This window comes from Leucoraja erinacea, chromosome 7, assembly GCF_028641065.1.
Source record: "Leucoraja erinacea ecotype New England chromosome 7, Leri_hhj_1, whole genome shotgun sequence".
Taxonomy (NCBI): domain Eukaryota; kingdom Metazoa; phylum Chordata; class Chondrichthyes; order Rajiformes; family Rajidae; genus Leucoraja; species Leucoraja erinaceus.
This window is the reverse complement of record NC_073383.1, coordinates 2,161,953-2,178,178: the sequence shown is the minus strand read 5'-3', so window position 1 is coordinate 2,178,178 and position 16,226 is coordinate 2,161,953. Positions and strand designations below refer to the sequence as shown.

The following is a 16,226-nucleotide window of genomic DNA, read 5'->3' as shown; positions in this document are numbered from 1 at the left end:
TGACTGTGTTCATGTATTGCAGCAATTCTACCGCTGCGCCACTCTGACAGGAAGTGCACGGAAGATCAGTCCGGCCAGTTGCCAAAGAGCATGGACTCACCCTTCATGCAGTTTATTCTGGATCTCTACACCACCTGAAACTGGTCGGAGATGCTGATCAACCTGTGACCGACCGTGGATCCAAGTAGAGTTCAGCGACATCATTCATGTGCAGGTTGGTTCTGTTCTGAGAACTCCCACTGCCTGGCAATGCCACCTTTCTTAAGCTCCCATCCTTCCTGGGTAGCATGACTGGGTAGCATGGCTGGGTAGCACGGCTGGGTCATATGACTAAGTAGCATGACTTGATTTGAGTATAGGAGCAGGGAGGATTTGAGTATAGGGCCAGGGAGGTTCTACTGCAGTTGCACAGGGTCTTGGTGAGACCACACCTGGAGTATTGCATACAGTTTTGGTCTCCTAATCTGAGGAAAGACATTCTTGCCATAGAGGGACAGAGAAGGTTCACCAGACTGATTCCTGGGATGGCAGGACTTTCATATGAAGAAAGACTGGATAGACTCGGCTTGTACTCGCTAGAATTTAGAAGATTGAGGGGGGGATCTTATCAAAACTTACAAAATTCTCAAGGGGTTGTACAGGCTAGATGCAGGAAGATTATTCCCGATGTTGGGGAAGTCCAGAACAAGGGGTCACACTTTAACGATAAGGGGGGAAGTCTTTTAGGACCGAGATGGGAAAAACATTTTTCACACAGAGTGGTGAATCTGTGGAATTCTCAGAAGCTAGTTGAGGCTAGTTCATTGGCTATATTTAAGAGGGAGTTAGATGTGGCCCTTGTGGATAAAGGGATCAAGGGGTATGGAGAGAAGGCAGGTACGGGATACTGAGTTGGATGATCAGCCATGATCATATTGAATGGCGGTGCAGGCTCGAAGGGCCAAATGGCCTACTCCTGCCCTATTTTCTATGTTTCTATGTTTTTATGGCTGGGTAGTAGGCAAACAAAAAGTACACGTGTCTATAATCTAAACTAAACAAATACAATTCCCCTCTGAAAGGTGTAATTCAGATTTAATTACACACCCGTGACCAATGCGGCCATTGAAATGGAGGAGAGGGGGGTATGAAATGGGTGGCAGGAAGCATAATCTATCTGGCAGGATATGCAACTTCCTATTAGGATTATCATTTTCACCACTTTTCATGGAAATCGAGTTATAAATGAGGCGATTACCAAAATAAAATCAAGGGAGTAGCATTTTATTTTTTTTTCAGAAATGATTCAACATGACAAATTCATATTTTCAGCAACAATCTAGAAGTCCCTCATGCGCCTGAAAGACCCGATGGTGGAGTTGTAGCCGCCCCAGTCATTGTATTTCCTGTACTCCCCTGGTCTCATGAAGTACTGTCGGCCTTTGTAGTTGGCTTGTTCATAGAAGATCCAGTGACCATCCATCACGTGGCAGGAGTGAATGTCACGGTTACGGAAACGATCGTAGACGGAGGGACAGTCGTCCATGAATTCCATCATCTGTCCTCCAAAGTCAGGCCTCTCGTAAATCTTCATCCTGTAGTTGCCTCCTCGGTTCTGGAATAGAAAGATAACAAATCAAAGCATTCAGCAAAATATATATTTTTTTATGCTCATTAATGTATCTACCTCCATTAGGTTATTGCAATTGCAGGTGAGATCTTAGCCCAAGAGCATTCAATAAGTGGATACTTCAGATTAATGATACATCGATGAAGATAAAGGCTAAGTTGAATTTGACAATGGATTATTATTAATTTATTAAACGCGAAACCTCTAAGATAAAATTGAAAAAAAACTCAAAACGTTAGAAACCATAATTGTTTTCTCAATAGTGCGTAGATTATCGGCAAGATTACAACTAGAAATACTATTTTTTTTTTTTTTTTTAAATGTTATTAGAAGTTAATACAGTACAAAACAGTACAGTGGAACCTAATTTTAGGTGCCAACTAAAATTAGGTTCCACTGTACTGTTTTGTACTGTATTAACTTCTAATTAAAAAAAAAATAAATAAAATAAAATAGTATTTCTAGAAATACTATTAACGGGTCTCAGCTTGTAATGTCAAAATATTTGAAAATGCTTTGGCGAGCTTTCAGAAAAAAATGGAAGCTTTCATTGCCGAACCAAGGTATGAAGAAAGGTATCCCAAAATCGAATATAGAAATAAATGACTTATTCTAGCTTTAAATGATCAATCATGAGTCATGAGTCACGAGTGTTTTATTGTCATGTGTCCCAGATAGAACAATGACAATCTTACTTGCTGCAGCACAACAGAATATGCAAACATAGTATAATATGACAAACGAGAGAGAGAAAAGCAAAGCCCAGTGTGTATATGTACACATACTCACAACATACCCACAAACAGAACAGTGCAACAATAATAATAATAGTCTATTGTAGTTCAGAGCCGATATGAGGTTGTAGTGCATAATAGTCCTGATGGCTGTAGGGAAGAAGCTGTTCCTAAACCTGGTCGTTATAGTTTTCCTGCTCCTGTACCTTTTTCCCAATGGCAGTGGTGAAATGAGTGAGTGGTCAGGGTGGTGTTGCTCTCTGATGATGTTGGCTACCTTTTTGAGTCAACGACTCTGGTAAATCCCTTTGATGGTGGGGAGGTCAGAGCCAGTGATGGACTGGGCAGTGGTCACAACTTTTTGCAGTCTTTTCCGCTCCTGGACATTCAAGTTGCCGAACCAGGCAATGATGCAATCAGTCAATATGCTCTCTACTGTGCATGTTAGGAGCGGGAGCAATCACAATGCAACAGTTCACATCAGGTAATATATTTAAAGACAACATAGGCCAACCAAGGGCAACTAGGGTGGTTAATTCAACCTTCATGATATTGCTGTCAAACAAATTTCCAGCAAGTACTGGAAGCTTCTAGCCCAGCCACTTTCAGCACATCCAACACACTGGTCTCCTCAACACTGAGTTGTATTCTGATGTATTCGAGAGAGAGTTAGATATACCTCTTAGGGCTAACGGTATCAAGGGATATGGGGAGAAAGCAGAAACGGGGTACCGAATTTGGATGATCAGACATGGTCACTGCCGCCGTGCTGGCTCGAAGGGCCAAATGGTCTACTCCTGCACCTATTTTCTACGTTTCTATGTTGTGTTGTGCGCTGTAACACTCCTCAACACTCCTGTACACATCCATATATAGGGGCTGTACATAAATCAGGCATTCATAATCTGGGAAGGACATGTATTCCAATATTATCTTGGGAATTGGAGGGTGCCACGGTGGTAGGACTGATCAGCGACAACGATGAGTCAGCCTACATGGAGGAGATCCAGCACCTGACAGCCTGGTGTGCCAACAATAACCTCGTCCTCAACTCCAAGAAGACGAAGGAGATTATTGTTGACTTCAGGCAGACCAGAGGAGGCAGTCATACCCCCATCCATATAAACGGGACTGAGGTGGAGCGCGTCTCCAGCTATAAATTCCTCGGAGTACATATCTCGGAGGATTTGGCCTGGTCCCTCAACACCTCCAAGCTGATCAAAAAGGCACAGCAGCGCCTTTACTTCCTGAGGAGGCTCAAGAAAGCCCACCTGTCCCCCCGGATCCTGACCAACTTTTACCGCTGTACCATAGAGAGTATCCTGACCACCTGCTTCACGGTATGGTACAGCAGCTGCACTGCTGCGGACAGGAAGGCACTACAACGGGTGGTGAAAACCGCGCAGCACATCATCGGTGCCCCGCTCCCTGCCATGGATGCCCTCCACCGAAAACGGAGTCTGAGATTCAGATTCAATTTTTTTTCAGATTCAGATTCAATTTTAATTGTCATTGTCAGTGTACAGTACAGAGACAACTAAATGCATTGAGACGGGCTGGGAAGATCATCAAAGACCCCTCACACCCCAACCATGGACTGTTTGCCCTCCTCCCATCAGGGAGGCGGTACAGGAGCCTCAGGTCACGTACTAGTAGGATGAGGAACAGCTTCTACAATAACACAATCACATTGCTGAACTCGGAGTCCCGACGATAGATTTCTCCGGTCCCTCCGTCCCCATTGTTTAATTATTCTGTATTTTTTGATTATTCTGTATCTTCTCTCTTTCTATTTTTTTTCTTTCTTTATGCACAACTACTACGGACTGACGCAAAACTGCATTTCGTTGTACTCATACTTGTATTTGTGCGATGACATTAAAGTTGAATTGAATTGAATTGAATTGAATTGAATCTGCTATATGATCTATTTTGTGAATAGAAGTTTTGATTTAGTTCCAAGCAGAATGTGCACAAGGGTTGGGTAGGGCAAAGGTAATGATGCCATTACCAGCAAATAATTTCAACACTTTCTAATTCTAAAAGCCCTTCATAAATAGGATTTGTCGGACAATATTTGCAACTCTGCATGTAGATGAGAAGAGTGCAAACCCACTCAGTACTGTCCATGCCAAGGTAAGTGCCATCCCCACTGGTTAAATCTGCCTCAACTTAGAAAACTCCACATGAAAACAATAAACTTTTGTGTAGCTTTTAAAGAGAAGTGTGCAGGAAGGAACTGCAGTTGGCGGTTTAAACCGAAGATAGACACAAAAAGCTGGAATAACTCAGCGGGACAGGCAGCATCTCTGGAGAAAAGGAATAGGTGATGTTTCGGGTCGAGACCCTTCTTCAGAAGAGAAGCTCCATTTAAGAAGCAAGAAGTGTTTTAGCAAAGCCTGCTGTTTCATGTTTCGTTTCAAACTTGAAATAGCACAAAGCAGGAAGATTAAAGTGTGGATTGTCATGAATGACAGAAAAAATGAAGAACAATAAAAATCTTAATATTATATAAAAAAATAGGTTACAAATCTCAAAGAAAGAACATTGTTAACAGTTCCTAACAAAAAGGAGTTACAGTAAATTAAAATTTACGTGTTTTCCACGCACCTGAGGGTAACTGCGGCATGACTTGACACAGTCGTTGAATCCCATCCAGCGCTGGTAGTCAGGATACTCCCCCCTGTTCAGGACATACTGGTACCCCATGTAGTTGGGTCTCTCGTACGCCACCCACCAGTCACTCTCCACACGGATGGAGTTACAGCGGCTGAAGTAAGGGGACAGGTCGGCACAGTCGGTGCTGCACTCATAGTGCCGACCCTGGAAGTTCCTGTCCTCGTAGAAGATGATCTGTGGGGAATTAAACAGGTGAGTTATTATTTTTCATCCGGTTGAAACATTATTTGCAAATTCTGAAAACACGGGGGCTGCCTTGCCTTTCCCATTTTGAGCTTCAGTATGGAATCCCACCTGTATACAACACTGCCTCATTCAGCAGGGTATTTATACGCTGAACCAAAATGCCACCGTAGGAAATACCTTTGTTATTCTAATGGTTTCAGTAGTATATATCAGCAAAAAGACAAAGTTAGAATAAAACCTTCCAGCACGGCAGACAAAGCCGCCTGATTCAGGTTTATAGATGACCTCTTTCTTTTTCATTCTGCTTTGATGCTGTTTAATTGTTCTGGGCCAAATGTTCATGAACAAGTGCTGAAGGTGCATCCATTGGTCAGCCTATTCATGGCTTTATTACCACTTTTTTATTACTTATCTTTTACAGAAGATGAAATGTGACTTTGTCCTGGATATCAAAGATGTCTTAATCCCAATGCACCTTACACTTGCATGCAGCATGTACTGCATACAATACCATGGATAGACGCAAAACACTGGACTAACTCAGTGGGACAGGCAGCATCTCTGGAGAGATGGAATGGGTGACGTTTAGGGTCGAGACTCTTCTTCAGACCCTTCAGAAACTTCAGACATTTCTCGACGCAAAACGCCACCCATTTCATTCTCTCCAGAGATGCTGCCTGTCCCGCTGAGTTACTCCAGCATTTTGTGTCTCTCTTCGGTTTAAATCAGCATTGGTAGTTCCTTCTTATACACTCCCAAAGGTCAATAAACCCTGATTGTGTTTATTTTCTCTGGCAATGTATTCCATATTTTTTATTAAATTAACATCAGTAACTGGTGAAGGGCACACTTGGTTAATGGCTCAGGTCAATACCCAATTCTCAGAACACTTTGCTAAAACAAAACATGAGTCTGGAGACGTTGTAGTAGGGAATTGTTATTTGACACTGTTGAACTATGTGCAAAGTCTAGAAGGCTGTAGTGTCTTTGATGACATGCTATTCCTTGACCTCATTGTCAACCTAACTGGCACAGTGAAAATTGGCTGAGGACGTAGACCTGGTGAGCTTCATGGAGAATGGTCTGAAGAAGGGTCTCGACCCGAAACGTCACCCATTCCTTTTCGCCAGAGATGCTGCCTGTCCTGCTGTTCCTCCAGATTTGTGTGTCTATCTTCAGAGAATTATAGCAACAGGCTCCACCCGTGCAGTCTTGTTTTGCAGACAGAATGGAGGTGTTTTACATGGTGGTCACTTTGTTACATTTGGACACTGTTGTCAAGGGTCCACATTGTGAGTTAAGAATTTATTCAAAAATTAAATGAAAATACACATGATCAGAAAACAAATAAAACTGCAAATGTTGAAAATCTGAATTCAAGGTAGAAAATCTTGAAATTCTCAGCAGATCAGGGGCAATGGCCAGACATGATATAAACTGGACAGGCTGGTTATCTGAAACCGCTGAGTATGTTTTTTTGTGTTAATATCCCAACTCGGAAGATGCGTTTTGGATCCTTTAGCCTGCACTGTGCTTTGTTGGAGCTGTGTAGGAGGCCAAACACAGAAGTCAGACTGAGAATGGAATCGAGAATTAAAAAGAGAGGCAACTGGAAGCCTGCTTTAAAAATGCTGGGAAGAGCATGCAGGGAAGTGTGGCAGTAGAGTTGCTGCCTTACAGCACCTACAGCGCTGGAGACCCGAGTTCGATCCCAACTACGGGTGCTGTCTGTACGGAGTTTTACGTTCTCCCCATGACCTGCGTGGATTTTCTCTGAAATCGTCAGTTTCCTCACACACCCCTAGGACATACATGCTTATATGATAATCGGCTTGGTATAAGTGTAAATTGTCCCTAGTGTGTATAGCCTTGTTTTAATGTGCGGGGATCGCTGTTTTCTTGTGGACTCGGTGGGCCAAAGGACCTGTTCCCGCGCTGTATCTCCAAACTAAACTGAAAAACCACATTGTGAGCAGCAAGTATAACACACTAGGTTGGAAGGAGTGAAGGCGATTTACTGTCTCACATGGAAAGAGTGTTTGGGTCCCAGGGTATTGGGAAGAGAATAGGTCGGTGGATAGGCACTGCATCTCTTGCAGTTGCATGAAAAGGTGCAGTAAGAAGGGGAGTAGGTGTTGCTGGAGTGAAGGAGAGAACCATGGAGTGGCATAGGATTCTGAAAGGGGAAGTAAGGGGAAGATGTGCCTGCTGGTGGCATCACATTGAAAGCTCCAGAAACTGTGAAGAATGAGCTGGGGTGGAAGATTGCAACCTTCACGTGGTCCGCCCTGTTTCGACTAATGCAATCAACTCGACGTGCACAAATGGAAGATTGAATAAATTTTATCCAAACGTCTCTCCCAGATGCGATAAATGTTTGTTTCAAAACGCTAATATAACACATTCATTTGTAGGATGTACAAAGTTGAATAAAGTTTGGAGTGATATATTTGATATATTTACAAAGCTTTTCAAGTCAAGAATAGAGCCCAAAATGGAATATATTATATTTGGAATAATAGGAGAAGATACCAATTTAAATAAAGATCAAAATGTTTTTTTAAATTATGGGTTAATAATTGGAAAGAAATTGATACTTACGTTTTGGAAAAATACAACCATACCAACTGTTAAAATGTGGATTAGGAATATGATGGACATAGCACGCCTTGAAGAAATGAGACTCCGACTAATAGATAAATATGACCAATTCTTAAGGAGTTGGTCTCCTTTCATCGACTTTTTGGAATCATGTGATGCAGCGGTACCGTAAAGATTGCTGATTTCAGTTCATGACGCGGATAGATCTACATCTCCGAATAAAGATTTGAAAAATTCTCTTTTAAGTGGCCTCTTCTATTTCTACTTTCCACTTTCTCTCTTTCTTTTTTATTTTTTATATACACACTTCATGCTTTTCTACTCTCTACCATCTATTTTTCTACTTTTTCCTCTTTCTATTGTTTTCTTTTTCTTGTCTTGCTTACTTCCTTCTCATAACATAAAACTAGAGGTTGTACATAGAATGGATTACGGTATGACATAGTTGGCACCTAAAATTAGTTTCCACTGTACTGTTTTGTACTGTATTAACTTCTAATAAAATAAACAAAAAAAACAAAAAAAACAAAAAAACAAAACAAATGGAAGATCAAATAGAACAAGTTGTCCAACAACTTTAGGCTGTGCAGGCCACATGAAAGAAGAAGAAGAAGAAAGAATATGAAGGCTTGCGGACTAAGGGAATCCTGCCCTTATTCACAAACGGATGTAGTTATGAGCCTTATTGATATGGTGGAGGGGTGACCCCCACAGTTAAAGGAAAAGGAAGACATCAGAGACATTGATATGGAAGGTATTGTGGCGCAGTCTGGTGGTTGAGTCACTTATAGATCGAACCTGATTTATTATTTTTCCAAACTGGGATGAACAATTGTTGTAGTTCATCCATGCAGCCTTTAAATGCCTTCCATTGCATATCCACCGTCAATTCTTTAAGAATCAATTGCCAGTCTATCTTGGCCAATTCATGTCTCATACCCTCAAAGTTACCTTTTTTTAAGTTCAGAACCATTGTATCTGAGTTAATTATGTAACTCTCAATCCTAATGAAGAACTCAACCATATTATGGTCACCCTTGCCCAAGGGGCCACGCACAACAAGACTGCTAACTAACCCTTCCTCATTACTCAATACCCAGTCTAGAATAGCCTGCTCTCTCGTTGGTTCCTCTACATGTTGGTTTAGAAAACTATCCCGCATACATTCCAAGAAATCCTCTTTCTCAGCACCCCTGCCAATTTGATTCACCCAATCTATATGTAGATTGAAGTCACCCATTATACCTGTTTTACCTTTGTTGCACACATTTCTAATTTCCTGTTTGATGCCATCCCCAAATCCACTACTACTGTTAGGTTGCCTGTACACAACTCCCACTAATGTTTTCTGCCCCTTAATGTTTCGCAGCTCTACCCATATCAATTCCACATCCTCCAAGCTAATGTCCTTACATTCTATTGCGTTAATATTGCATACTGCATTTCGTTGTCTCTGTACTGTACACTGACAATGACATTTAAAGTTGAATCTGATCTGAATCTGAATCTAATTAATCTCCTCTCTAACCAGCAACGCTACCCCACCCCCTTTTCCTTTCTGTCTATCCCTCCTGAATATTGAATATCCCTGGATGTTCAGCTCCCAGCCTTGGTTACCCTGGAGCCATGTCTCCGTGATCCCAACTATATCATAGTCATTAATAGCTATCTACACATTCAACATCCTTATTACGAATGCTCCTTGCATTGAGACACAAAGCCTTCAGGCTTGTTTTACAACACTCTTACCCCTTATACAATTGTGTTGAAAAGTGGCCCTTTTTGATTTTTGCCCTGGATTTGTCTGCCTACCACTTTTACTTTTCACCTTGCTACTTATTGCTTCTTCCCTCATTTTACACCCCTCTGTCTCTCTGCTCACACATCTTTCCCCCCTACATGTTGGGTCTGAGTGCTTCCCTTCTCTGCCTCCTGCCTCACACACTGTCTACTAGCTTTCTCTATTTGAGTCCCTCCCCCCAAACCATTCTAGTTTAAAGTCTCCCCAGTAGCCTTTGCAAATCTCCCCGCCAGGATATTGGTCCCCCTCGGTTTCAAGTGCAACCCGTCCTTTTTGTACAGGTCGCACCTTCCCCAAAAGAGGTTCCAATGATCCAGAAACTTGAATCCCTGCCCACTGCACCAGTCCTTCAGCCACACATTTATCCTCCACCTCGCTCCATTCCTACTCTCACTGTCGCGTGGCACAGGCAGTAAGGACTGCACTCTAGCTGATGAGAGGACCATTCAGTGGCCTTAAGGGGCTGTCCCACTTGGGCGACCTAATTGGCAATGTAGAAGACCTCCTTTGACTACGTTGAAGCCTAGCTTCGACTAGCTACGACTAGCTACGACTAACTTCGGAAAAATTGGACACCGAATATTGGAGAGTGATGACTACCTCCTTCGATCTCCTTCGACCTCCCTTGATGAAGACTATCTACAACCACCTTTGACTACCTTTGACTACCCTTGCTTACCTACAACTAACATGCCGACGTACTACAACCTACTGCGACTAAACATACGAGTAAAAAAAGTATAGATTTTTTTTCCATGGCGACCTATTTTTACTCGCGGGCATTTGAAAAAAACACCACGACCTAACTGAGGCCTTGAGTATGCGGAGACCACTCTCGAGCATGAAGGAGAGTTACAAAGACCTCCTACAACCTCGTGTCGACCAAGCTGCGAGTATAAGTCGAGGGCAAACTCACCAGAACCCGCGGATTAGGTCGCCCAAGTGGGATAGGCCCTTTATAACAGATGGGAGGATGTCCCCGGAGGTATGTGTTTTCAAACTTCTTGCCTGATGTGAGAGGGGTAATGAGGGAGTGACCGGGTTGAGACTGGTCCTTAGGAATGCTGCTAAGTTACTGTATGCTGGAGTCAATGGAAATGAGGTTGATTTGCGTCTGGGCTCAGTCCACAACTTTCTGCTATTTCTTGCGGTCTTTGACGGAGATGTTCCCAAGCACTGCTATGATGCATCCTGACAGAATACTTTCGATACGATACGATATGATACGATAAAATGTTATTCATCCCCGGAGGGAAATTGGTCTGCTGACCGTCACAACACACAACGTACACAAAAACTTGAAAACAAAAGTACAGGACAAGCAACTGTTGTCTGGCTGCCATGTACTTAGTGCCTATACCGGAACGAACAACAAACAAACAAACAAATAAACACAGGTTTAAGCCCTGGGCCGAGGATTCTAAAACTAGAATCTGTACAGATTTCAACAGCGTAATGGTAGAAGTTGGTCGTTGGAGGACATGCAATACTTCCTAAAAGCCCTGTCCCACGGTACGAGTTAATTCAAGAGCTCTCCCGAGTTTGCCCTGATTCGAACTTGGAGATTTATGGTAATGGTCGCTCGTCAGTACTCGGGGCTATCGTGAACATGTTGAAAAATCTTCACGAGTCTTCCCATGCTTACCTGCCGTTAGCGAGTCTTCCCGAGTACCTGCCGTTAGCGTTATGAGCCGCTAAGAGACGCCCTCGAGCTCCGACATACCCGCTACATTCATTCCACGTGCTTACCATGAGTTTGATTTATTTTTTAAACTCGGGAGAGCTCTTGAATTAACTCATACAGTGGGACAGGGGCATTAACTTTCTGAGGAAGTTGAGGCATTGGTGTGCTTCAATGTGGCTGGCCCAGAACAAATTGCTGGTGATTCCGAAGAACCTGAAGCTTTCGATCATTTCTACTTCGGCACCATCAATGTACACTGGAGTGTGTGTACTGCTTTGCTTCCTGAATCAGTCATAATCTCCATGTTATGTCTTGCTGACATTGAGGGAGAGGTTGTTGTTTTGGCACCAGGTTGCGAGGTTCTCAATCTCATTCCTGTACTCCATCTCGTCATTATTTGATATCCGGCCCACTATGTTGATGTTGTCTGTGAACTTGTAAATTGAGTTGGATTGGTATTTGACTGCACAGTTATGAATGTACAGGGAATGTAGTCGGGGGCTGAGAAGGCATCCTTGTGGAGCACCCATGTTGAGGAGTATCGTCGAGGATGATTTGTCCTCTATCCTCACTGATCGTGGTCTGTTGGTCAGGAAGTCAAGGATCCAGTTGCAGATCGGAGTGCCGACTCTAAATTCCACAAGTTTAGAGATGAGTTTGATTGGGATGATGGTATTAACAGCAGAGCTGTAGTCTATGAATATGAATCTGATGTAGGTGTCCATCCTACCCAGATGTTCCAGGGATGAGTGCAGGGCCAGGTAAGTGACATCAGTAGGTGAGAATGTGACAGAAGGAACATTATGTGTAATATGTGAAGTTATAGACTTTAATACACATAACAGAATAGAATAGTAAGATTAAACGAGAACTTACCAGTTTGAAGTTTGATCTTTATTTTATGAGGAGGAACGTTGAGGGAATACGTGAAAGAAGCCCGCTACGACGCATGCATGTCATCCTTCAAAACAGCGGTGTGAGGTCACAGATACACTATAATGACCTAAAATAGTAAGATTATTAAAGAGATACCAGTTTAAGATATGACCATTCGAGGGTGGGAGCGGAGGGCACGTATTCCCTCAACGTTCCTCCTCATAAAATAAAGATCAAACTTCAAACTGGTAAGTTCTCGTTTAATCTTACTATTTTACTTCGGAGTCACGTGAGTGACTACGTGAAAGATTTCAAAGCTCTGTGACCTCATGCCGTGGAAACGAGTCCATGCTTCACAACTGCCTTGGTAGTTAGGGAGAAATTGTTAATTATATTCAAAACATTCATACCAATTATTTAATGGAAATGACAAATAATATCGAATTAATTCAAATCATAACACTGTATTCTTCAGGGATAAATTATCATACAGAACTTAAAATGTTCCCCGAAAACGTTCCCATACTGCTAACTGGTTTGTTATAACATTTCTGAAAACGTTTTCTCCGACAACCATCCTGCAATCCTGAGGATTTGGTCCATGGATACATCAAGGCGTTTTGCTGCGGATGTAGCTGCAGCCCTGGTGGAGTGATAATTAAATATGTTATTGTCCACTCCCGCCTATCTTAACCCATATTTCAGCCACCGCGAAATGGTCTGAGTTACACTCTATGGTACAGTTTCTTATAGCTGATTAAAACGCCAATTCCTTGCCTCTGATAGCCTTTGTACTTTCACTGTATAACAAAACGTGCTTCACTATACAGAGGCGTTTGTCCTCCGGGTAGGCCATCAATTCTATGACCTGCCCCGCTGATCCTGGCCTATATTGTTTAATAATACGGTCCTGGATCACAAACCCCAAACTTCCTGCCGCCATAGTGAAGCCATCCAGTCTTACTTTTTGCAATAACTGGAGCTTATGCGCTGTGACTAGCGCCATCAGCATTACCATTTCTAGTTAGTTTATCCAGATTTAATGCTGTAGCCGGCGACCAATTCCTTAGCAAGGTCAAGACCACACTTACATCCCAGATATAGTTGTATCTTATTTTTGGTGGCTTGGTGTTAACATTGCCTCTTAAAATTTTAACTACCAGAGGATGTGATCCCACAGACTGTCTTACTGTTCCTTGCCACCAATAAGTTGACAATGCACTTCTGGCACTATTCACAGTGCTGTAACTCAGTCCTCCATAGTGCAGGCTGGTGAGAAACTCTAGCACCGCCGGAACATCCTTATTTCTGTGGTCCAGAAAGTTATTATGGCAGTAATTAGTCCATTTTTAATATGACCTAAATATTGTTATTGTGTAGACCTTCTTTGTGCTGCTGTGATCATGTCCACAGTTCTTTTTGATAGCCCCATGTCCCGTAGCGGTGTATTAGAGTCTACAACCTACTAAATCAATATATTCTATGACATGGATAGCTATCCTCAGTTACTGGATGCACCAGCAACTTAGGACTATGTCTTACCGTTATACATGGTTCCAGCACCATGTCCTGTACCCCGGAAAAACCATAGTTGGGTAAGCCAATCAGGTACTAAGACATCCCTGATGCAGATTCCTGTTGAATTTCCCTTAGTACCCCAAATTTATAAAGTAGAAAAAGGAGGTAATACATAAATGAAACCCCCTCCCCCTAGTGCAGTGAAACAGCATCTGTAGCTTCTGCCTCAGGATCTGGTACCAATGATACATACCTCGGTAACTGGTGATTTAACCCTGGATGCAATTCTAATATCTGGCCTTACATACTTTACTGATTTTAGCAAATACCGTTCTATCCAACATCCATCAGTACTTTCAATAAATTTTCGTGACCTGGTGTCTGCCACTGAATTAGTATCCCTGGTAGATACGTAGCCGATAACCAAATATTCCTTTGGACACACCATTGCCAAATTGAATTTGCCAATTCATCACAAGATTTTGATATCTTTCCACCCATATGACTTATATATGCCATCACCGAGGTATTATCTATCTACCATCTAACATGCTGCAGTTTCATTCCTGAGCAATAAGATTTTAGCCCATGAAATGCACTTAACATTTCTAACCCTTAGTGTTATGTAGGTTAGCTTCTTATATATTCCATCTCCCCCATAGCTCGAGATGGTATCAGTTGTACCGTAACCAAATGCACTGGCATCTGTTTGTAATAGCACAGACGGGTTGTGAATAACTATTGGGTTTGGAGCAATACTTAACATTGTATTCCCAACATTGTAATTCTTTTATAGCTTCTATCATTAGCTCCATTGGCCAAAATAAATGACCTCTATAATTATGAGCCCTTTGAACTCTATGGCTTTCCATATTAGTAAAGTCATTAACATATTAAATGTGTTAATGGTGTCAATTTTGACTTAAGTGGATGGACAATGAATCCCAGCTGTTCAAACAATTGTTTAGTGGCAACCACTGCCTAACATGCCGATTCATAAGTTTTCCCCCAATAAGGATATCATCCAACTATACCATTACTCTATGATTTTTGGTGTTGCAGCAGTCCCAACGCTGGTTTAAAATTCTTCCCCCTGTTGGATATTGAATAGCAAGGATCTTAAAGATTAATACTTGCCATACAGTAGCCTGCTGAAAACTAAGTCTTTAGCACTGCTAAAAGTATCCATCTTTAAAATGAATATATTGCACAACATTGTGAAGCATTGATAATCCATAATAATACGGCAACCCCCATCTTTCTTATTTTTAATAAAGATGTTTGAGACAAATCCTGTTGTTCAGGTTTGGTTTATTCCATTACCAGCATGTATATCTGTCCGGTTTATGTTGTACTGGAGGGTTTTGTTTGAGTAGAAACTCTATCAGATATCCCTTAAAACTGCTAAGGATGTATCTGTCCATAGATATATTACACCAAGCTTCAACATGAAGTTGCAATGTCCCTCCAACTTCCGTGCTCCCTATTAATGCTGGAGCCCCAAATTCACCTACCTCCATGGTTATTGGTGGTAACCAAGTTATTTTTCTTGGTTTCATACGCGGTTGTGGAGAGCCTAAAGGTTAATGTTACTTTTGCATCTTCCACAGTGGTCGTCCCGGGCCAAACCCTAAACAGGACGCTGCTGCTGGGTACCTCTGCCCAATTCTTTGTAGTATAATTACAAAAACACTACCTCTCTTAGGATGCACATAAGGTTAATGTCTTCCCCAGATATCCTTTGGATGCTTTAATCAGCCCCAAAGTCAAGCCTCCTCGCCAATTCTTTTACCTGTTTAGACAGGTCTCCCCCCCCAAATAACGGGGTCTCCGATGTCGGCTCTCTCTCTTCCGGGTGGATGCAGCCGCTTCGGGATGTGTTGCTTCGCTTCCCGCCCGGCAGCAGTCAATCTTGCCGGTGCGGGGAGCGACGTCGGGCACAGCTGTTCTGCTGCTAAAAATAGCTTTTAGGAATCCTCTCCGGAGGATTCGCGTGCTATCGGCTGCTGCTGGCTGCTGGCTGCGCTGTTTCTGCAGTTCTCCCCTCCAGCTCCCGCAGCTTCTTGTATTTCCTACCTGCAAGGTAAGTGGGAAAAATTTTGCAGTCTCTTACCTGCTTCTTTGCATTTCCCTCTAGGGAGACGTCGTCTCCCACGTCTGACTCGTTCAATGCGTGTATGCGATATGACACGCATGCGTCGTAGCGGGCTTCTTTCACGTAGTCACTCACGTGACTCCGAAGTAAAATATAATAGAATAGAATGCCTTTTATTGTCATTCACACAGACAAGGTTTGAACAAAATTTCATTCCTACAGTCATGACATTACAAAAAAAAAACCAAGGCACACACTTAACACAATTTACATAAACATTCATCACAGTGAATCTCCAACACCTCCTCACTGTGATGGAAGGCAAAAGTCTTATCTCTTCCCTTTGTTCTTCTCCCGCGGTCCAGCAGTCCAACTGTAGCGTTGAGGCGCCTGGGGCTCACGATGTTAAAGCCCCTAGTGGTTGATGGTAAGTCCTGTGGCCG

General features: G+C 42.5%; 1 protein-coding gene across 1 annotated transcript; it reads right to left on the bottom strand.

The window, feature by feature from the left end:
- Window positions 1–1,318: 1,318 nt before the first annotated feature.
- Window positions 1,319–5,208, bottom strand: LOC129698543 (gamma-crystallin S-1-like; the record flags this gene model as incomplete). The annotated part of the gene is made up of 2 exons (XM_055637623.1): window positions 1,319–1,594; window positions 4,939–5,208. Coding segments are annotated over 2 exons (546 nt in total), but the record flags the coding sequence as incomplete, so codon positions are not given.
- Between the last annotated feature and the right edge of the window lie 11,018 nt (window positions 5,209–16,226).